The sequence below is a fragment of the Rhamphochromis sp. 'chilingali' genome, assembly GCF_963969265.1.
Source record: "Rhamphochromis sp. 'chilingali' genome assembly, chromosome: 14".
NCBI classification, from domain to species: Eukaryota; Metazoa; Chordata; class Actinopteri; order Cichliformes; family Cichlidae; genus Rhamphochromis; species Rhamphochromis sp. 'chilingali'.
In genome coordinates this window covers 2008786-2032693 of record NC_137941.1, presented here as the reverse complement: position 1 = coordinate 2032693, position 23908 = coordinate 2008786, and the positions used below count along the sequence as shown (strand labels likewise).

The 23908-nt window shown below is 43.6% G+C and overlaps 1 protein-coding gene across 1 annotated transcript; it reads right to left on the bottom strand.

The window, feature by feature from the left end:
* Window positions 1-1861: 1861 nt before the first annotated feature.
* wnt6b (wingless-type MMTV integration site family, member 6b) lies at window positions 1862-22924 on the bottom strand. Its single transcript, XM_080902052.1, has 4 exons — window positions 22151-22924; window positions 12572-12792; window positions 3624-3919; window positions 1862-2484 (listed from the first exon to the last, which is right to left on the bottom strand). The coding sequence occupies exons 1-4, from the start codon at window positions 22228-22230 to the stop codon at window positions 2023-2025; spliced, it is 1059 nt and encodes a 352-aa protein (XP_080758178.1). The 5' UTR covers window positions 22231-22924; the 3' UTR covers window positions 1862-2022.
* Between the last annotated feature and the right edge of the window lie 984 nt (window positions 22925-23908).

Here is a 23908-nt window from a genome sequence, read left to right as displayed (position 1 = left end):
CATTTATGTTTAATGAAGCTGCAGTGTAACATCCAAGTATGCAACCATTTCTCCTGAATACAAAGACGAGGAGCAGATGGAAATAAAAAGCAATATCGGACAAAACTCATTTAAATAAATGACCAATGAACGAAGAAGCTTTGCTGGTTAAAGACGGGCTGAATTATGTTACAGTGACATCGCTGAAATGTTTTTAAAGATTTGCGTTCCCACCAAACCTGATTGGAAAGTGTTAAAAAGCTGAAGAAGGGGGAAATTCTCAAAAAACACCACTAGTGATAAGATGCAGCCTCCTCATCACTGCCGTGCTCTGGCTCCGTTCACACAAAAACACTAAGGACTGCTGTGACAGCTGTTATCATGACCTTAAGTGGTTAACATCAACTACAAAATGGACTTACAGAATAACCATCGGTTAGGTTATAAAAGTCTGTCACACAGCAGACGATAAAAGTGACGAGGAAGCATCCAGATGTGAGCCACGGTGCGCCGCTAAAACCAGCTGACTCTAAATTATAAATGCGTACCTACATGAAACCTCGCGCAAACACAAAAACCTGAACAGCACAAACTGAAGCAATGTTGTGTTATAGTTCAGTATACTTGCTGTGCACTGCCAGATATACAAAAGTGTAAATTAGATGATACAATAAGTTTATGGGTATTTCTGCTGAAGAGGAACAAAGCAACAAAAAAAGACCTCGTCTGTGTCGCTCAGAGACAGACTGTCCAGGAGTGGTGTGCTTTCAGTAAGCAGCATACTGCAGTTTAACAGACAGCAACAAGATATATACACTGAAGGATATGGTGATAACTGGCCAACCTACACAAACACAATAATGCACACCTTCTCTCACACACACGCACACGCACGCACACAGGCACTTACAGTATCAAATAAAAGCTAACATCCATAGTGCATTATTATTATTATTATTAGCCCTGTATATCATAATATATAAACAAAATGCATCATATACATTTTTTTGATAACAAAAAAATGTCATGAAAAAAAAAGGTTTCTATTTTGGTTCGGGAGAAACAGCCGACTGCAGGTTTGATTGCCAAGCTGATGAGGACGTCCGCGGCAGCTGCTGCATCCAAAGTGCTTCTGAGAGACAGACGGAAGCAAGTAGTCATCATATCTTTATATAAATAAGAGTCTCTGCTGGCAAGCCAAGTCCGCACCTGCAAAGCATGGTGTTAACAGCATCTTTGCAACTATAACAACGGTTTACAGTTTCCCTTTTTTACATTTTTCATGTAGTAGCAGAACAACAGGTCAAGACCAGCATCGTTTTGTTTTCTCACTATGTTGATTCGCTGCAGTTACAATAACTGAGACACAGTTTTTGGTAAATGCAAACTCAAGAATATGATTACACTTGTTAAGACGGAATATATATGAAAGATGGGTGTAGCCACCAAAACCATCCCCATTGGCATGTTCATATGGGGGTGATTTGCCACGTCCTGCTTTACTGTCAGTTTTACCTGAAATGAGCCCATCGTTTACAAACTGGTTGAAGAAGGCTTGAAAACAGCAACCGAGGCTATAAAGTCATTACGTATTGGGGAGTTGCTCCCTGCTGGGTTTTGGAATTAAAGCAGGTTTAAGGCACTTTTGCATTTACTTCACTCTTTAGATCCAGAGGCTACGTCCATCTTTTATGTCAAGTCTATGAGCATTACACCGTTAGATAACAGTACGTCTATGAGCACTGGAATGGAATATGGGCCATAGTGAGGTCCTTAATCTTCTTACTACCCTGCAGAATATCGTGGAATAAAAGCAACGTCTCCTATTAAGCAATGTTGTTGAACTGCAGGTGGAAGGAGGATATGGCATTGTTTCCATTGTTTCCATTGTTTCCATTGTTTCAACTTCTGACTGAGCTTGATAACCATAAACTCGAGATCCTCTGCATCTTTCACCCTATCCAAACTAAAGCAAGAACTTCAAAAAGTAACAAAAGTAGTTGTAATTAACAAAGTAATTTGACTACTTTAAACTTTAGTTCGTCAGTGACAGAGACTAAGCTCTTTTCGAACCATGCACTTTTTGCACTGGACGACACAACACCAGTGGAAACGGCATAAGCAGTTCTCCTCAAACACCACCGTCTCCTCCCGGAAGCCTCGCTCGCAGCACAACAAATCACAGCCGCTAATGTCCATGGCCGTGCTGTTGCATATACGCCCCTTTGTTCCCAGCGAACCTGTTTTTCGATTTGCGAGGCAGAAATCCGGAGACTCGTCCGAGTAGATCAGATCCTGCTTGTCCGGAGGTTTGATGTTCTGGCCCACAGGGATCAGGGTCTTCCCGTCATTGCCGCCCATCACCTTCGAGGCGCCGTTGAATCGCTCCAGCAGGCGGTCGCCCACTTCACGGAAATGCGGCATCTTTTTCCAGCACGTGCGCAGCGTGCACGAGCCTGACAGTCCGTGGCATTTGCACTCAGTCCTCATGTAGAGCTTTACTGCCTAAAGGGGGGAAAAGGGAGGTGAAAGAGGGCAGACAGGTGAAAAAGAGAGGAGAGGGTTTATCAAGCAGAAAGAAGGACAAAAACAGTTAACTTGTACCCTGAAGTGAAGCCGAGCTGCTTATGACAAATGACTAATTCGCCTAAGAAGAATTTATTATTGTGTTTTCATGATATATGACAGACAAAGGCCCTGGATCACACACACACACACACACACACACACACACACACACACACACACACACACACACACACACACTGATAGATAGGTAAGATAAAAGCAGACGCTATTCAGAAGGAATTTAACTCCCCAGCCCCCCTCTCCCTCCACGTTGCCTCTGGCCTTCCTACATCTAACAAGCCTTGACAACAGATCATTCACTTATAATGCACATAATTAACCCATCACACACACACGCACACACACACACACACACACACACACAAATGTGTATAAAAGTAGACATGCATTCATGCACATAAACAGACATTTGGGCGCATCGCAGCACGCTTATTTCTCAACCTCTGGGAATTTGTGTGCAAGTTTCTTCCTATGTTCAAACAGTTTGTTCACTAATGCTACAATTGGACTGCATCCCAAAAACCCTCCTCTCTTCCTCTCTACCTGCCGCTGACCCCAACTAAAGTGAACTTTATAATTCGGTGTTGCTTGTGCATCTTTTAACAATTCTGCAACGAACTCAAACAGCGACAACGCCGCACAAGGAAATGCGATCCTGAAGATTTGCCAGTGTTCTTCTTATAAACAAACACCAAACTAAACTTGCTCCTTCATCTTCCAGTAGCGCGGTAAGACCATCATGGTGGTAATTCACAACACAGAGGAACTTTTAACTTCTACAGTGGCAGTAGAAAGGCTGCCTCCGAGGCTCAAAAACAAAGCGCCGGGCACGTTCTTGTTTTTTTTGTTTCAGAAACCCGATTCTTGTTAGAATATCAGCTTACGGCACGACACAAATATGGCTGGAGGCCGCGGCTTTCTCTTTTCGCATGTTAGTGGAATGGAAAGAAGCATTCCAATGGACAACCGACACCTTTGTCGAACTTTATCAGCAGGTGAAACATGCATTCTTACTACATTTGAACAGGATACAGAAACTTTGTGAAACTGCTTACCAGTCTGCCAGCTTCGTTATTGTGCAGGTCGACGAGCGTCCTGATGTCACTCTTGCCTTTCCTCCTCTTGGCATCCATAAACTGCTTTGACTTTTCATAACCAAACTCCACATCATCTCCGCAGCCCCCCCACTCCCACTTGACCCCGTCCCCAGAGGAGGACGGCTTCGGAGGCGGTCTGTTCCTGGTGGCCTCACAGCCGCACTGCAGGAGGTCTCCCATACTGCAGGCCTGCGTCACAGAGTGGGTCACACCGGCGGCTGTGATGGCATAAACAAAAGCTGTCTCCCGGATATCTACAGGAACAGGTACAAGCAAAAGAGGGGGTTCGGTTACTGAGTCTGCATGCAGCATTACAAAAGTGCTCACAAAGAGTAATTCCACAGATATCTGATGACTTTTACCAGAGTTTGAAGGAATTCATAGTAATGACAACTTATACAGCCCCACTGCAAACATGTAAAATACAGGATTGTATAAATATACGCCATACACATTTTCTATTCTAAATCTTCTGGATGTGAGTTTTAGATTTAATACAGGCGACATCGATGTCCTTATAGAACCTTGGCATCAAGCATTACAGCTCCTGCCTCATCATTTTCTACTGCAATGGGACAGTTCTCCTCATCTCCAGTCCCCGTTTCGCGAGATCTTCCCCAGGGGACAATTCTCTGTGCCGTTTCGATCTCATACACACTACACTGCCAAAAGTATTCTCTCGTCTGCCTTCACACGCATATGAAGCTGAGCGACATCACATTCTTAATCCACAGGGTTTAATGTGATGTCGGCCCACCCTTTGCAGCTATAACAGCGTCAGCTTTTCTGGGAAGGCTTTCCACAATTTAGGAGTGTGTTAATGGGAATTTTTGACCGTCCTTCCAGAAATGCATTCATGTCTTTATGGACTTTGTGCACTGGTGTTCCCACAAAGTTGGGAACACCAAACACCCCCCCACCAAACACAGGGCAGTCAGACAAGTACTGTTCTCCTGGCAATCACCAAACCCACACTCTGCCAGATGCTGATTTGTCACTCCAGAGAACATGTCTCTGCTCCTCTGGAGTCCAGTGGTGGCGTGCTTTCCACCACAGCATATGACGCTTTGCATTGTAAGGTTTGGATGAAGCTTGTGAGCCCGTTCCACGAAGCTTCACCGTTCTCGAGTTAATCTGGAGGCCACGCGAAGTTTGGAGGTCTGTAGCGACTGACTCTGCTGAAAGTTGGTGACCTCTGAATACCGACGGCAGTAAGTGTTCATATATGGGTGATGCTCCGTAAATACAGAGCTGATTTTGCTGATGGGTCGTAACAAAATCTCAAATCTTATGTCTCTCATGTAAAATGCTGGATGTCATAAAACTTCATCTGGCTCCACAAACCTGACTGGAAACCTGGTGTCCAACTTCTTTGATTCTGATTGTTGCTCAAACCTCAGCTGACAGACTTGCAACAACTGAGACTTCAAAAGCCTTACATACATGTAAAATATGTGCATGAAGCTCTTCTGGTGGGATGAGTTTAGTTTTTAAGTCCAACTGTCCAAAGTTGGGATTCACAACATTTGGACACATATTTTTCATTAAGTGGTCAGTATCGCTCCACAGTCAGCTGCAGGACAATAAAACAACAAGCATCCCTCCACATCTGTCTCTGCATCCCATCAGTCGATATCTCAGCCCCACGGAACAGGATAAGAGCGCTTCTCTCTCAGTCCTGCTCGATTACGACAACTGAAGCGTCGCTGGCTTTGTGGTGCTGAGGACGGCTATTTCTCTCTCAGGCCAACATAATCGTACACACAAGCTCTCACACGCCACAGCTGCTGGTTTATTTCGAGTGCATGGCTTAACGCTGCTGGTTAAAGCCGTGCTCAACTACAACTGCAAATCGATCGTCTGTCTCCCCGCGGGTGCTTCAGCATTTCTGCCACCCACAGATCAGCGTGTCTTTATCCGGGGTTAGAGCAGCTATTGTCCATCACCTGACAGAAAAAGAGCAGCTATAAAAAATTGCTGAGAGCTAATGCACGTGAACACTGCTCTTATTCTTACTTTAAATTGAACGTTTGTTGCAGAACAAACTGGAATAAAAAAAGATTTGTGTGTTTGCCCTTTTTTTTTATGGCGAGCAATAACAACACACTGATGCTGCTACCATGTGCTGTGCAGCCAAAGCCCATACAGGGCTTGAATGATTGGCCTTCTGAATGTCGATCTTCAGGATAGAAGAACAAAACCAAACATTTACAGTTTAACACGTTAGCAAGTAATATTATCATAAGTTAATAACGACACGCGTGTGTATGTGATATTTACTATTTTAGTATGTTAACAAATGCTAGCTGATGGGGACTAAACCACAACTGAGCACCTGCTGCTTGAGTAAAGAGGTTTATTTAGACCTCACGAGCTGCATCGCCAAAAACAACAGTGTTGCCCTCTGACCTGAACATAAGTATAAGAAGCACAAGAATTATAAGAAACTTTCTTCAGGTTTAGAATAAGACAGACAAAAGATACTGCTGTACTGTTGTGTGAAAACATCAAAGCTTCCACTCTGTGCAGTCGTGCATGACTCAGTAAGTTGTGGAACCACATTAGTCTCTTTAAGCTGTTTGCAGACATTTGTTTATGCACAGCTCTCTGAAGGATTTCATCACAGCATTTCCATCAGGTCGAGGTCCCGAGTACCAGTATGCCCAGTGTGCCCAGTGCCCGAGCACCTTGCAAATACTGAGTATGAGTTTTTTGCCAGATGTGGTGCTGTGCATTATCTGGCGAAGTCTTGTCGTTTGTTCAGATGCAGTTTTGCAATCCTGCACCGTGCTGCCATGTTCATTTTAGAGAGAAGACGCTTTCTTCTGACTATCCTCCCATGCAAGCCATACTTTTTCATTTTTCCTAAGAGTGCTGTCATGAACTTTAACATTAAACATGCTAAATAAAGCCTGTATGACCTCTCAGCTGTAGCTCTTGGTTTTCTGCAGTTCTGTGACAGACTGTGACGTTGTTGGGACACACACGTACGAATGCTCCAGATGTACAGAGGTGGCCACACTTGCTGATCATCAAGAGTTAATCAAATTTACATTTAATTAGAAGCACCTGGCTGTACTTACCTTCTCAATTCTTATGGAGGCAGTAAGGTGTTCTTAGTTTATCACAGGACTGCACACATGTGTGTGAGGTTGTTAAGTGTGCAGGGATAAAAAAATATGATAACAATTTGTAGGAAGATGTGTTTTAAATAGTGTAAGGCCTGCTGAGGATAAACTAAACGAAAAAAACATCTAAAAATAACCTCTGAAGAGAATAAAACACAACAGTTTCACAGGTTTGAGGGAAAAATCTTATTTTAACCACTGTGTGCTGAGTTTACATGAAGCAAAAGCATTTTTATTTCTAGGAGCTGGAAGGCAGCAGCTGTGCAGTCACCACTATCAACACTGCCAGCTCTATATCGCATGATTCACTGAATGGGATTCATTAGGAATGGTAACACACACACACACACACACACACACACTCTGGTACAAATGCTGCATGTCCCGTCTCACATATCTAATCCTCAGATTTACTGAGCTGGTTCCAACATTTTACACAGCAGCTCTTCACGACACAGAAGACGAGCAGACTATTGTGAAATGTTAAATGCTTCAAACTGCATAAAACAATATTTTTCACACACAAACTTTTACGAGTGTGCCTGCACTGGAGACATCTCTGGGTGTCTTACAGCTGGTATTGATATCAAGGCTCGCTGGGGTGTGCAGGTTTTGTCGCACGCCACCCAGTCTGTTTATGTGTGTGTGTGTGTGTGTGTGTGTGTGTGTGTGTGTGTGTGTGTGTGTGTGTGTGTGTGTGTGTGTGTGTGTGTGTGTTACAACTTAAGCAGACCACACCTTTTTGTTCCTACCATTCGGCAGAAGGTTATAACTGCAAACGTACTCAAATTAAAATGTGTCATCTCCAAAGCATCCCTCCAACTATTTAGAAACACGTGTGAAACAGCAGCACTTAAATCATTAGTACAATATGGTGATAGCAACACGTGCTGTGTCCAAACAAGCCGAGAGGCCATCCAGATGTCACCAACTGTGCTTGCAAAGCACGACGCTGAGCAGAGGAAATCTCCACGGCAAAAACTGAACATGAAAAGTGTTGTTTGACATGTTTTTCACACATTTCAGTTTTGAGGGCATCAACTAGCACAAGGCAAAAATATCCTCTCTGTAAAAATGGGCCGACAGCATACACGAGGGGGGAAAGCAGAAGGCTTAAAGAAGAGGGAGAAAACGAAGGGAGAGGAGGAAAGAAGCTATCAAAAATTTGATGATTTGTGGCACCCTGTTTCACATTTTCCTCGCAGACATGAATTCCAAACAAATTCCCTGCCACGCTGGGTGTCTGGGCCTGTCTACGTCTGCTTCGATTTCAAAAAAGTCCTTCTGCAGGATCTACAACATATTATTTTAATCGCTTTTTCATCTTTTAGAGGTCATCGTCTAAACGTGATCAGGGACGTCAAGCAAAGCTTAAAAAGGATTACGGCACAGAGGATCCACGCTATAGGAAAACGTTTGTTTAGGTGAACTGTGGTCATATCGAGTGAGTTTCAAAATGTAAGATCAAAACTTGCTCATAAAAGAAAATCTCTGTCAGAATTTACCCATGAAGTGATTCATACTTTTTAAAAACAAGGAACACCCAGATGGGACAGTTTGAGGAGAGGTGGGGAACTCCTGATATAATCACATATGATGTGTGGAAATTAACTGTATCTATAAATCCAAACACATATCAGAAGAGACGGGTTGTATGTTGGGGCTGGACTTCAGCAGTTCTCACTCTCACAGGAGGTCAGAAGGCTACATGCTCGTTTCAGGCCCCTCTTCTGTGGAACCAGATCCCATCCTGGATCCAGGAGACAGACACTATCTCTACTTTTAAGGCTTCAAACTTTCCTTTTTGCTAAAGCGTATAGTTAGAGCTGGATCAGGTGACCCTGAATCCTCCCTTAGCTACACTGTGATAGGTGTAGGCTGCTGGGGGATTCCCATGAGGCACTGGGTGTTTCCTCTTCACTCACCTCTCTGCATTGAATCATTAGTTATTATTAATCTCTGGCTCTCTTCCACAGCGTGTCTTAATATCCACGTCCATGCACACAGTGTCAGTTTAAAGGCTCATTAATGTTAAAAACACTGACAGGAAAATAAAACATCCTGAAACCCGTGTGTCAATCAATCAGCACAGAATCTGAATCATATCTGTGAGTCAGCCTGAGAGCATCATTAGTGAGAAGGTCTCAACGTTTTTGACATGATTGACGATCGGCTTAATTAACGTGAAGCCCCAAAGCAAGAGGCCTTGGTTCGTAACACAGGACAGAATTTCACACACAACTCTGCACACACAATTTGGAATATCTCCTATGTGATTACAGCATCACTGTATGGGGGCTGGCTCGCACTGGGAGCCATGCTGGCTCCATGGTCTGTATGTTTTCGAACACAGAGAGGATAATAAAGACTGATGTCAAGAAAGCAGAAGTCTTTGTTTGGGAGATAAGTGTATGTAAGATGTTTATGGCCCAAGAAGAAAACAATCTGATGCACATGCAAAATGAGCCACTGGGACACATCCACACTGTCAACTATCACGTGCTCAAATTTGGCAACGACTCTCATTTTAACACATTTTACCAGTCCTACCATTGCTCAGTGCTGCTCCAGAATCCCTTTTTTCCCACAGACAGTGTTTGTTGTGCTTCCTTTGTCTGTATTCTGTACAAACCCTGTGAAGCTGAGCGTTAGCAGCAGTCCACAGTCCATGTCCATACTGTGGGGAAATGCAGAGCGATTCCCCACAATTACAGGAGCCGATACCTCACAATTTCTATAAAAATAACTCAAACTAAATCCAGTTTAATCTCCAAGCCTTAAAATGGGCAAAGATCTAGACACAACTTGTGAACCAGTCTGTGGTACTTTCCCAGTTTGTTTGTTTTTGGCAGGGTTTATCTCATGCACCCACAAGTTTCTCAAAGCCCACGTCAAGAACTGCTGACGATGCCAGGACACAATTTCTTTCCGTCTTTTTTAAGACAACGTGCCTCTTGTTGTGTTAAAAGATGGTTTTTGTACCCAAGCAGCAAACAAACATTTACATTTAACGTACGCAGGGAGGTGAGGTAGTAAATGTTGTGTTCACTTGTCTTCCAAACCAGAAAACAGGCCCGTCTTCTAGTCCTGTCTAAATTTAGACACTAAAAGCCTTCTGGTTAGGTTTTGCAACAGGTGTTCTGAGTTAAAATTCAGCGTTTCACAGCATTAACAGCATGCTGCAAGGCAACCTTTTCCCATCTGCAAAAAGCTTTTCCTTCACAGGGACCTGGGACCCCGCAGAGCACATCTGCCTGTGATCGTATGATGCCGATTTCCCATGTTGACTGACTTGTAATGAAATTAATCAGAGCGCCCTGCACGTGATACAAAAAAGGTGGCCAATTTATTAAAATACACAGTTCTTGACCGAGCTTCAGTCTGTGATGAGACGGGAGTGAGGACACGTTGGCCCTTGTGTCAACGTGTTCACTCATTCAGATGTCTCGCACTAAAGTTTTGAAATGGCAGTGTTTCAGTAATGTTGTGAAATCCGCTAAAACCCCTGTTATATAAACACACAAACACACACACACACTAAGTTTTCACCTTCAGCGTTTCTCTTCCATCTGCTGTCTTGACGCAAATCAAAAACTAAACATTTGCACCATGGATCCTTGTATATGCGTTTTCTTTCCATACGAACTGAGTAATAGTTTTCATCATTATATGCACACACACACACACACACACACGCATGTGCTGCACAGTTATTAATACAAAATAATTCAAAGCTCTTATTCCACCGACTGCAGCTACAGTCGTTCCTTGTTTCCTCAGAGAGTCGTGTTGACGTACAGCAGCGATGCAGCTCAAGATAAATCCTTTTCACAAACACAGCAAGAAATACACAAATGCCATCACGCAGGTCTTTAAACTGCTCTTAGGCTGTTTGCTAAACAGGATTCGAAGCCTGTTTAACTCAGTCAGTAAAACACCTTTCCACTGTACACGTGAAAAAGCACACAGATGGATGAAACGTGATTGGTAAGAATCATTAGGATTGGGAGAAAACTCACAGTACTGAACAGTGCCCAGCGAGTCGGCTGCTGGAGTAACCGTAGGTAAAACAAAAGTAGCAAAAATAAGCGAATAAAGCAAATAGAAACACGATGCCTGCGGTGAATCGATGAGTTGGCTGCCACAAACACAGCAGCAGAGAGTGACACAAAATGAGACGAGCAATCAAAGGAGTCGAGGCAGCTTCCCTTTTCAAACCTACGCACGGCGTAGCTGTGCTGCTGTCGCACGTGACCTGACAGAAATCGTGCAAAACGCAGCCTTCGTTTTTCTGCAAATAAAAACTGTCATGAAAGTGTCTCTGTAAGAGTGTGTTGTTGCAGAACTGTAGAGGTCAATGAGGTTAAGCAAACCACTTACAGCCAGAGAACATTAAATATGAAGGCACTTTTATTTTGACATGTAGTGCTACTAGTCTATGATAAACAGCCATTAAGAGCAGATCCAGGTAATTGTGGACAAAGGCTTTAAAGCAGCGGAGCACTTTGGCCTCCCTTATAGACAGCCAGGAATTCATGATTAATTGCTAGTCTGTCTCCTACTGGTAGATTCTTGCCCTTTTCCCTCTTCTCTCCCTTCCTCTCTCCTTCTCTCTTTTTCTCCTTTCTTTCTCTGTCCAACAAGACTGGTGTCATAAATTCATATATGGAAAACAAAATCAGTCTTTGGTCCACCTTCATTACAGAAAAATGGCTTTTCTGATGTCACACTGTTATTGAGCTGTAGAGCTTAACAAGAGAAAGCATTGAGAGCATTATTGCATCTATAATTATAAGTTATTAAAGTTAAAAGAAACATAAACTTCTCCATAAACTTCAGTTTCGCAGGTCTTCTGTGTTGATTGTAGGGGTGAGTAAACATATCTGACACATCTAATGGGTATTTGAAATCTCTCAGCCGCGTAATATGTTAGTTATTTTGATTTTGTCTCAGCTGAAAGGAACAAAAATGCCTCCTGATGCAAAAACTTATTGTGTTTACCTTCATTTAGATGGGACGCACTTCTTACTGTCAGGCCACATGAAATCAAAAGTGCTCCAAAAGGGAAACTTATTGGATTTTAATGGCAATCGTGCAGTTCTAGTATGTTACTATCTAGAATTATGACACATCAGAGCCAAACTTCATTTTTCACATCTTCCCCCACTGAGGCAGAAATGAGTTTAATGAAATGTTTGGCACGTTGTGTTTCCTTTGCTGTAAATTAATAATACGTGTGCCTTGTTTGTTAACTAAACACAAAGATAAAGGTCCTCTGTAATGCAAGTCAACGGAGAGACAAGAAACTCTCTATGAATCTAATCAGACAAGAGAAAAAACCAACACAGTAATTGCAGAAGACCCAGCAGTGACCCTGCATCAGTTATATTACAGACTTCAAAGAGTTGGAGGAAGATGTTAGGAGATCTTAGGAAAGATGTTAAGAGAAAGGGCATTCTTAGCTGATCATTTCAGGCATGCCCAATCTGATGAAGAGGAGAGTCAGTCAAGTGTGAATACGTCTCCTCAGACATACAACAGCTGCCCTTGTTTGTTCGAGTGCCATCAGGCAGGCTTCTGACCTCAACTTGATGCAAGGACAGCGGCTATAATCGTAACCCCGCGAAGACACGACAGCTTCAAATTGAATTTTGGCTTGTAGCGCCAGGTAGACATGAGAATGATTTAAATCTTCTTATTTAACTCGCAGCACTACTTCCAACTATTCCTTCAAGACTGCATGCATTTTACTAAGAAGAGGCAGACGAAGTCACTCACCTTGTTGAAGTATTTTCCCAAAGTATTTGTGGTGGCTGGTGCAGTTCCACCTGCGGTACCTGAACTGGTACTGGCACTCCCGGACGCCCAGCCTGGCTCCTTTGGCCACCTCGTTGATGATCTCGGGCTGAGTCTGGCACAGCTCAGCCTGTTTCCCCGCCAGGCGCTTTGCCTTCCTGCAAATGCTGTTGGGGTCCATGACCAGTGGACTGCCCACCGCCCTGTTTGAACAATGTTAGACAAGAAGAAGAAGAATGGTTTCTAAGCAGCGTTATGACAACAGAGAGTTCACACGGCTTATCTTGTCACTCGGGAAACTCTGCAGTCATCAGTCGAAGAAGGTTTTTCTTTGGCTCCTCTACCCACCACATCTCAGCCATGTGACAATGTGCTTCTTGAATCAGCATGTGGGAGACAACAGCATAGTTTCCCAGAGGAATCCTGACTCTGATGTCAGATTGGCAAGTTTAGATTCTGTTATTGGACTGCGCTCGGAGGAACTGTGCGGTCCTCAAAAAGTTGGAAGTCATGTAGTTGGACGGCTTTTTACAGTTGATTTTGATGCTGCTTAAGTTGATTTTGGTAAAGGCAGTCTTTCTAGATTTCCTAACGATACAGCCTCTCTGTAGATTTTAGAGACGTTAAGAGCTTTGCTGCTTAAACCACACAGAGTCCTCAAAGCAGCGCTCCTTCAGGGAATCTGCACATATTATATTACAGAAAAGAAGAAGAAAAAATGTTTAAATGTGAGGGGAAATAAATCAAGCTCGCTTCATGAAGTTTAAATATTTAAAACATTAATATGTATATACATATTTCTTGCATTTGATGAATACAACTGTGATCGTCCTGAGCAGCTTTGACAGATTAGTGTATATAACACAGATAAATAGTTTATTCTAACTCTTAATGGGAAAGGGGGAATTGGCTCTGCCACGTGGAATCACTGCCAGCATTTGTGGACACTTCAGTGTCACTACAGGGAAAGTGACTTCGTGAGAGGACTTTATTTCCACTCTTTGCTTTTCTCATCTCTGCCTGCTGCCAGTTTATCCTATGTAGAACACCTACTCCATGTCTGCTCTGCATCTTTTCATGCTTTTTGTCCCTGGATGCCAGCAGATGTGATTCATAAGTTGAGGTTTTACAATTAAATAGGGAGGGAAGGAGAAAGCGAGGGCGAGGAAAAGGCCAACCCATAGTTTTCATTCAGCCTCGTTCCTGTTAATAGCACCTCCTGATATCATTCTTCTGCCTTGAGAGTTTGCTTTAAGAAGCAGAACAAACACTCGCCAATTCTCTCCGCTGGCGGTCTGATACCCAGCACAGGCTCCTGCGGTCGTTCCTGCATGTTTTTGTCTATTTTTAGACTGATATAATAATTTAGATGGCAGGCCAACATGTCAGCGGACGACAGAATTAAGTATCTTTCACACATAAGAAAGCTCGTGTTAGCCTCTTTGCTGAAAGAGGCGATCGTGGCTCAAGAGTTGGGAGTTCGCCTTGTAATTGGAAGGTTGCCGGTTCGAGCCCCGGCTTGGACAGTCTCGGTCGTTGTGTCCTTGGGCAAGACACTTCACCCGTTGCCTACTGGTGGTGGTCAGAGGGCCCGGTGGCGCCAGTGTCCGGCAGCCTCGCCTCTGTCAGTGCGCCCCAGGGTGGCTGTGGCTACAATGTAGCTGCCATCACCAGTGTGTGAATGGGTGGATGACTGGATGTGTAAAGCGCTTTGGGGTCCTTTGGGACTAGTAAGGCACTATACAAACACAGGCCATTTAACCTTTAATATGGTACCACCGGGACTTTGTTATGTTACAATAGCAGAAGAACACATTTGTAAAGCACCTAATCCCGAATAATCATCCATTATACAGAGAGCACAATGGGAAAAAGCCGAATGTCATGTTATATGCTGAAAGTGCACTGGCATCTCCACACACAACTGTGGGACACCCACTCTTCCATTTATTCTGTGGTTACTTCTGTGTGTTGAAAACACTGCTATGGAAACAATGCTGTATTTTCATTACAGGTGTTCTGTGTAAACAGTGTAGCTGTGAGGCTACAATGAGTGTTTGTGTGGTGATCCCACAGATAATTGAAACATACAGACAGTGTGTAGGTGTTAATTACCAGGTACAGGTAAAATACTTAGCAACATACACTCCCTCCCAAAAACCACTTATTATCTACCCACTGCCACCGGGGAGCATGTGTGAGAGAGCGAGGAAGAGATAAATGTCACATTTATGTCTATGCATGCAGGTGTACGTCTTTGCAGTCTGTCTGGGCTGTGAGAAAGGCAAGACGCTCGTTGGTGCGTATGTCTGCAAGAGGGCTCATCACGTGCACGCGGCCCGCTCTGTCAGCAGCTCGCAAAAACCAGGGTGGCTTTTATAATGGGAGACCCGTAAAACTAGTGAATGCACTCGAGTTTTATTCCGACTTCTGTCCACGGCATTCGAAGAATCCACAGACAGCTGGAGCCTCACAAACAAATATATAGATAGATATCGGGAGAGAGAGCCAGAGAGGCTAAAAAGGAAACTATTAAAGGATAAATTTGGCACCAGGATCCCTTGTTCACTACTACATATTACTCCACCTGACACTACTCCATGCACATGCTGACTTTATGAAATGCAATCATGTTATTTCCTTGTCTCCCTGTTCAAAAGGGCACAACACAGGTTTTTCACTTCACACCTTCTGTGATGCATTCAGAGTTTTGCTCTCGGGATGAACATAGCATTTAAGACATCAGCGTAACTTTGTGCTGAGCATTGGGGGGGGGGTCAAGATCTCCGTCTAAATAAATAAATAAATCTCGGTAAATTCCCAGATGATTAAACATGCAACTATTTTGCTGGTAATACCTGAAATGAGTAAAGAAATAATGCAAGATAATTCATCATTTTATTGGCTGGTTGGGTTTGATTATTGGGGGGTCATAACCCCCCTAACTCTCCTGAAAATTACACCCCTGGTTTAAGAAAGCATCTTGTCTTTTGTTCTCTCTTTGTGCTGCTGCTCACAGCGGACCTACACAGATAAGCGGCTTATTCCCACGAGGCAATCTGCTTTGTATTTGTATTTATACTTGTACAGTATACATACAGTGAAAAAGCCCCATTATTCCCGGCTGTCGAAGGCGAGCACACTGTCCCATCTGTCCAGTATCATCTCCGCAGGTTGAATCCTGAGTTTTCTTTGATTAACCACGTTTTTTTAAAAACTGAGATCAATGTCACAGAGACCTGGTTATTGCCAGATCTGTTGCAAAAAAAATCACTTAAATCGAGGCTGTCCAACAAAATGAAGGGGGCCAAAAGATCACAAATAACAGCAAGTAAGTAATGCAAAGTCTAAGCCTTTGGGACTCCAGCGAATCACAGTGAGAGCCAACGTTCACACATGGAGACAACTTGGAACTGTGCTGAAACTTCCCAGGATTACAGTCGAACACGGTGGTGGTTGTGTGATGGTTTGAGGCTCCTTTGCTGCTTCAGGACCTGGACCACATGAATTCTGCTCTCTACCAGAAAATCCTGAAGGAGAATGTCCGACCATCAGTTCATGACATGAAGGTTAAGCGGACTATTGCAGCAAGTCCAAAATGAAGGTTTTCAAAGTGTGGACTTAAATCAGACTTAGTTGACCTTAAACAGGCGCTCGTGCTGGAAAAGCCTCCAATGTGTCTGAATTAAAACTATTCAGTAAAGCAGAGTGGGACAAAGCTCCTCCACAACAGAAAGACTCATCACCAGCACATCACAAACAGCTGGAGATTTTGCTGACAAGACAAAAGCATTTATTAAGATTAGGAAGCAACTACTGTTTCACACAGAGCGGGTAGGTTTGGACAGGTTCTTTCCCTTAATAAAAACTGTGTTTGCTCTTCTTCTTTTTGCTTAATATAAACATTTATTTAAAGATTCAAAACATGCGACAAATTTGACAAAAAAAGTAGTCAGGAGGCTACATATATGTGTGTGTGTGGCTTTAACACCTGTGAGCTCGGGCTTTGACTGCTCTCTAAATGGTCCGTTTGACATTTTTCTGCTTATGCATCCATTTATCAAAGAGATACGTCACCATGGGCATCTCAGGCAAACAGCTCTGGCTGTGAACCTTCTGTTTGCCAGAGGCAGCCAATCAGAAGAAATTTGCCTTCGAGAGAGGCTGGCCTTAAATGGGAGCGAACAGCTTTTTATAGAGAGCAAATGAACACTGAGTGGCAGCACGAAAGCCCAGTGTGAGATAAATATGGATTATTTTGACAGCAAAGCTCCCAAACGGAGCTGGACATGAGAGATAAAGTTCCCCTTTAAGGTTGTGACACGCAACACAGTGCCGTCTTCAGCTGCATAACAATTGTTATGGTATACCTTAATATAATTATAATAATTAGCTAGCTCTCGACGAGCAGAAACAAGCCCCGGCATGACCTGAATAGAGAGTCATTACAAAGTAAACTTAATTAAACTCAGAGCTTTTGCAAGTTTTAACAATTAGGAGCGATATCGACATAAATGGATACATCAAAGCACGATCGTGCAACGCTGGGACACAGTAGGAAGAAATCATGCCTGAATTTTGGCTGCACATCGGTTGGGTAACGTGGGTTCATCAGACTCAGAAGTTTAGACAAAGGGCACGAGGAGAGTGGGAATGATGGAAGTGAGGTGAACTCAGGTGGAAGAGCACATTGCTGCAGATATACCCAAAAATGGGGTGCATTAATTCAATGATGGGATCAACGTGCTGTAAGTGCCCGGCATTCTTGCCCTTGTTTGGAGACTGAAACATTATAGTGTGCATCAGTGTGAGGAAGGGGAGACTCTGGACTCGCTTTACCGTGGATCCAAAAAGTGCGGATTTCAGGTGCAAAAAAAAAAGCAGGGAAAAAATGTTTGTAATGTCACGAAAAATGCTGATGATCCACGCAGGTGCACTTACAGTGCAGACACAGATAAAAGCTTGCATACACGTCCAAGTAGGAACTTCAAAGCCGGGCAAGTAATCAGATCCTCTTCATGCAAAGTGCCACTGTTCTTCAGTCAGTCATTTATGATACAGCTCCTGAGCAGATAACCCAGTGCAAAACACTGAGAGGGAAGTTCAGTCATTGATCGTATCAGCAGCTTTGAGGAAACACTGTCTCGCATGAACAGTTCTTCTTGAAGATAAAGAGCCGGGCACAGGCAGAGGAACGCGGCAGACGGAGATAAAACAAGGCTGAGAATCACAAGTACTCGAATCAAAGGCACTGATAGGAAAATGATCACTGCTATGACAAATATTCAGCTGCTCCAATCATGAGCTAAATAAACATCTACAGTTTGTCTGCAGTTCGGTCTGCAGATTCTTTCTTTGTACTCTTTATTAAAAAATAGGTGTCAGGCATGATCAAAGGTCTTGGACTGATAGTTTTTCACAATGGCAATAATTATATAATAACCATATTATTTTTAGGTCACAAAGGGATTCAACACTGGCACTCATAGAGACCTCATATCTCATTAAAGATCTCACGCCACCGTGGAGCTGTGGGCCTTTCTCTTTTTTCCACTCCACCCATGAATGAGTGAATTTCATCCCCCTTAATCCCTCAAGTATGCTGCAGATGAATACAGTCACGACAAGCGCTAGTCTGAGACGCCGGAGCAAACGAGACAAAGGGAAAGGGTCGGCAGGAGTGTGAAAATGGAAACAAGATGCTGGGCTTCGTTAGAAAACAAAAAGGAAACCGTTCACATGTGATGTAAATGTGTGCAAATTCAAACATGCTGTTCCCAAACTAAATTTCAAAACGAGCTCCTGGTTCTCGGCTTCGCTGTTTCTCGGTCCTCTCAGCCTGAACGTGTCGATCGCTTTCAAACACGCTCGATCCTGCTGACACGCTGCCGTGAAACGAGCCTGAAACGGTGACATTTGCTGCCATAAAAAGTTTCAGCACTCATAATGGAAGCAAAGGCAATTAAATGTGACCAGCAGGAAACCAACAACGCCGCGCTAATGTCACGAGAAAAACATTATTCTGGTTTAACAACCGTGGCACACCCAGTGACAATTAACAGATACATTTCTGAGTCAAAATATGGACATATTCACATGACTGCATGAAAGAGCTCAACAGCACTCGTGGAACATGGAAGGCAGATCCTGTTTGTGTGTCGCAGGCGTGATGACACATAAAATAAAGCTTTAGAGCAACTAAACTGTCTCTTTCCTTTTAAGAATAACGTGCACCACCAAGCTGTGGTTGCCATAGTGACATCTGTCTATAAACTAAGCCAATGTGTGAAGATGTTTCTGCCATTTCAGATTCAGATTTTTAGATCAGATCAGTTATTCACGTCTCAAAGTTTAAGATGAGAGAAACAGCCTCGGCACATACTTCTACCATTTGATTGAAATGCAGGCAGCAGATTAAACGTCTGTAAAAGGTTTCGAAGGGTTTGCACAAGCGGTTTTTAAGAACAGGCTGACGGGAATCGAACCCGCGTTCTTATCCGACACCTAAATGTGAAAGGCATCAAAGTAAATAACAGCGCCTGCTAACATCAGCACGGTATTAGTTGGTATCACTCCTGCACATGTGGCTTTGTGTGCAGGTATCACCTGATTAAATCATCATAGTTGCGCAGATCACACACAAGAATGTTCGCAGATAAAATAGTCCACATTCAGATGGGGTATTGTCATTTCCCGGACTGTTACCCAGGAAACCTGCGTCTGTGTCCCATCTTGGACTACTAGTCTTACTCTTTTCTTTTTGAGTTTTTATTTAGATGTTTGTTTAGGCACTAAAAGTGCTCAGCTTGGTTAATTATGTCGGACGAATCTGTCTGTGAAGGTAGTCTTTCTTCATTTTTGTCTTTGGAGGTGTTGTTTGCCTGATTTGAGCATTAACCAAGGAAGCGATGGCGCGTAATGAGTTCTTCATCTTCAAAGGTATTCTACCTGTTTTTTAAGGAGGTCCTAACATGTGCCACCGAGGCTTAATTCGCTCCTCTTCCTCGATTCTTGGATATTTAGACATTTCTTAGACAGTCGTTCTCCTCTGCTCTGCATTCTTCTGACATTATAATATACCGCTGGCCTGAATGTCTACCAAAATATATGCTGAAACACACTAACACACACATAAACAATTTGATGTCAGTTCTCTGTTGCACATAAAGCCAAACCCACATCGTCATTTAATGTTTATCTTACCCCATCTGCCTGGTGCTGATTACACGTTTAGCTTTCAGCCCAGGACAAGATAAGATCTGTTATAATGAAACTCTCTCGTGCTGATGATGGCAGTGCTCACTATACATTTTGTGCGAGTGTGTGTTTGTTTGCGTGCATATGAGCGCGTATACATATATATATAGTCACCATAATGTGTGACTGAATAAGTGTGTCTGTATATCTTGGAGTGCATGCAGCGCTGACACACACACATGCAGTATGCGTGTGTGTGTGCACCTGTGGCACGCTCTGCGCAGGCCGTCCGCCGATTCAGGACTGTGGCGCACAACAAAGCTGGCCCTGCTCAGCACTGCAGTCAAAACTAGCATAAGAGAGCAAAGACATTCCTGACTGGTGTCTGAGTCTCTGAGCTTTGCTCTCTGCTCTCAGGCCAAATGATTAGAGCGCTTTAATCAGCAGAGGCACTGAAAGGACAGCTATCTCCCAGCATTTCATCTCGCTCACTCTTCGTCTCTCACTGCAGCTCTCGCTTTTCCTTCATCAACAACCTATCTGCGTGATAGGCATTTTCCTTCAAAAGACAAGTACGGCAAAAGACATAAGGAGACAGAGACATTCAGAAGGAGACCGAGAAAGAGAGACGTACGATGGTATGAACAGCATCTTTCAACAGAGAGAATCATTGTCCTGGCAGACAGGAGAGCAATCCACAGGTGTGGTTTCACTGCTCCACAGTTGGCCACACTGTGTGCGTTTCTGTGTATGTGCTGGTGCATATATGCCCACTCATTTATGTGTGTGAGCAAGTGTGTAAGTGAGCTAGAGAGCAAGTGAGAGAAGATGACAGCGTATGTCAGTGGGGATAAAAAGGAAGTAGCTGATTTCTTCGCACTGATTCTCTTCTTCTGCAGTCTTATTTAAAACAAATGTCCCACACTGCCAGCCGAACAGTGACATCAACATCACAGATAACAGCACAGCTCTGTGTCAGGAATCTTTCGCTTACTGATTTGCATTGAGATGAGCAGATTTAGCCCAAATAAAGCGATGAATTCACGGCGACGAAACAGACTGCTGACCCTGTACGGACATTGTTTTTCTCTCTTTCCTTCCACAGCTGGGTACCAGCACAGCTCAGCAAAAGATCAGCACTTTTCTGGCTGCCATTCACTTTGCTGGCTAAATAATAAACACTGTGTTTTGGCCCAACAGCAACACTTGGCCTAAAAAAGGACCTCTGTCTCTTATATTAAAGTCTGGTAAAGGAAAACTGTGATGTGGTGGTAATGAAGATGTATACGCATTATTGTTATTAACCTGCATTAATGGCGTGAGCTGATGTCAAATTACTGTTTAACACATTAGTTATTATAGTAAAAAGAAAAACACCTTGTACTGGATGTAAAATACCAGTAACACTTGAACCCATTCTCTCTTCTCCCCCTTATTTTTGCTCACTTTCACAATCTGTAACAGATACAGTGCAGCCTGTGGATAGACAAGCAGAGACTCTTATGTTTTATTAACAAAGAGAACTCGAGTTAATTCAAACTATCGTCACAGATTACCTCCACAAACCTATTTTTCTACAGTAAGACGGAAAAATGGCAAAGTGGAGGAGCTCTATCTACCAGTCATGCAAGGACATAAACTCACACAGCTTCCATGACACTACATCCCACACTGACCTTGACTGGGCTGTGAATGAACAGTGGGAGGATTCAAGTGGAAAAAAATCACAAAGCTGCACATTCAAACACTACAAAAGTGTGTGTGTGTGAGAGAGAGAGAGACGGCGAGAGAGTTTGATTCCTATTGAAACAGTAAGACAGACCCTCACCAAGAGAAAATATTTTATCAGCTGATCTGCTGTCTGTCTCTCTGTCTGTCTGTCCAACTGTCACACACCTTGTGGAGCTGAGCCTATAGGGATTTTTTTATGATGACATATCCACTGAGCCCAGAGGGCCACCTGACATTCCTCCCTCTGAACTCTCACTCACAGACACACACACACACATACCACACACACCATCAACACCACATCCACCGATCTCCCTGTCCTCTCTATCGCTGCAGACAATGAAATGCACACACCTCCCTCACCTCCCTGTCTTCTCTTCAGGTTTAGTCTCTCACTCTGGGAGCACCTTAGATTGTTCTTGAGCATTCTTGGATTCGGGTAGTTTGCTGGGAAATGTGCTAATCATTAATCACTTATTAATGTTATGCTACTGCGCATATATATTTATATATATGTGTGTTCATTTAGATTTCAAATAAATAGAAAAACCGCGATTACGCAGAAATCACACGAAGCTTTGGGTTGACGGGAGACAGACAGCGAAAAACACGTGGTAGTAAATGCAAACTCACCACCACAGTCCGATGATATTGACCGGACAAAGCGAGATAAAGAACAGAGCCAGCTGGATCCGCGAGAGACGAGCCGTCATGTTGAAATCCTCAAAGAGACTCCCCACCAAAGTTTCGAGTGACGATCTCAGCCAGCACCGAGTTATTTCTTAAATACATAGGAAGTCCCTGCTTGCTGTCTGCGGCTGGAGTCGGTGCAGGCGCGCTTACAGACTGTCAAGAAGAGCGCAAAAATTCAACTGCTCGTCGGCCGTGCGCATCTTAATGCGCAACAAAGTTGGTCAAGAGGCTACTGGAGAGATGTCCGCTTTCAAAGGTGTGGTTAACCTCTGCATTGTCGTTTTGCCCCATCTGTCGCAGCACGTTACATGCTTCCAGGGCGGACCGAGGACGAATCCCGAAAACACTCAAGTCTTATCTGACTGCGAAACAGCGCGTGAAAAAGCTCCACTCGTGAGGATCTTCGGCTCTGACTCATTTTACTTAAAAAAAAAACAAAAAAAAAACCTGTCATATCAGAGTCAGAGAGGAAGAGGAGCGCTTACACATGTCTAACAGTTCACGTCTTCAGGCGCGGAGCCCCGCTGGCCCCACTCTGCTCGCCCTCAAATGACGCCCGGATGAAGTTTCGGTAATTCTCGGTGCTCACCGGCTGCAGGTAGAGGCGTCTCTGCCGCGACGGCTGTCAGTGTGGGCTCTTTGGATGATGAAGGCAGCAAAAATGCTCTCCCACCTTAGCGTGACGTCGCTCGGGGCGAAGCGAAATCCTCTGTCACTCAGAAAGGAGAGAGAACGAAACTGCAATTAGTTTTAGGAGGAAACGCGCACGCGCACAGAGGGGGGGCTGACACGAGCCCGTAGTGTTTACGGTCACCCGAAATCAGAGCTGAGGGGATCACGGGGTGACGTCAGCACAGGTGCGATGGCACTGCTTTGATGCTTGTGCCAAAAGGTTATACGCGTTAAATTCACACTTTCATATTTAAGAATCGTTTAAAGCAAAGACTTTAAAAACGAAACACATGTCGCACGTTGGAAGTTATTTTTAATATTGTGTATATTTGTAGGTACTTGCATGTGTGATCACCTATCTGGCCAAGGGCATATCCATTGAAATTCAACACCAGTGTGCTGCCCTCACACCTGACTTTGTTCCACTGCAGTGATGCAATCAGTCACAAGTTAAACACGGACTAAATCAACCTGACACGTACCTCTGTCCTTCCACAGACCATAACCCACACTCTCAATGCCACCACGGACGCTACTCAAGCAGCTGCGCGTTGGATTGTAACAATAACCCAAATTCATATTTTACTCATAATGTTACGACCGCAGTCTGCAAACGAGTCTGGCTCAAAGGGGCAAAAATAGTGGAAACTTTGCAAGTGCTGTAAAGCTTCGACTACAACACACATCAGAACACATCAGTGCATTTCATTTGCGTTTATATTGCACACCGTCCTTTGTGGAATTTATTCCTCATTTTCCTCAAAATTTCAATCTGACGTGATTTTTTCTTCTAAAAAAGGAATAAAAAAAGAATGAACGTTCAAATTCATCAAAGTAATTTCATATGATTTTCCACACAGTCTCAGTGTGCGAACACTGCTGAAAATGTAATCTTAGAGGGACTCATCACCCACATTTGAAGCCGTTTAAACTGCTAAAACTGTGCTGATGTGCAAGTGATGTACAGATGCGGTTTTGCTTTGATATTAAATGTTTTAATGATTACAGGTCCAAATGCAAAAGCCC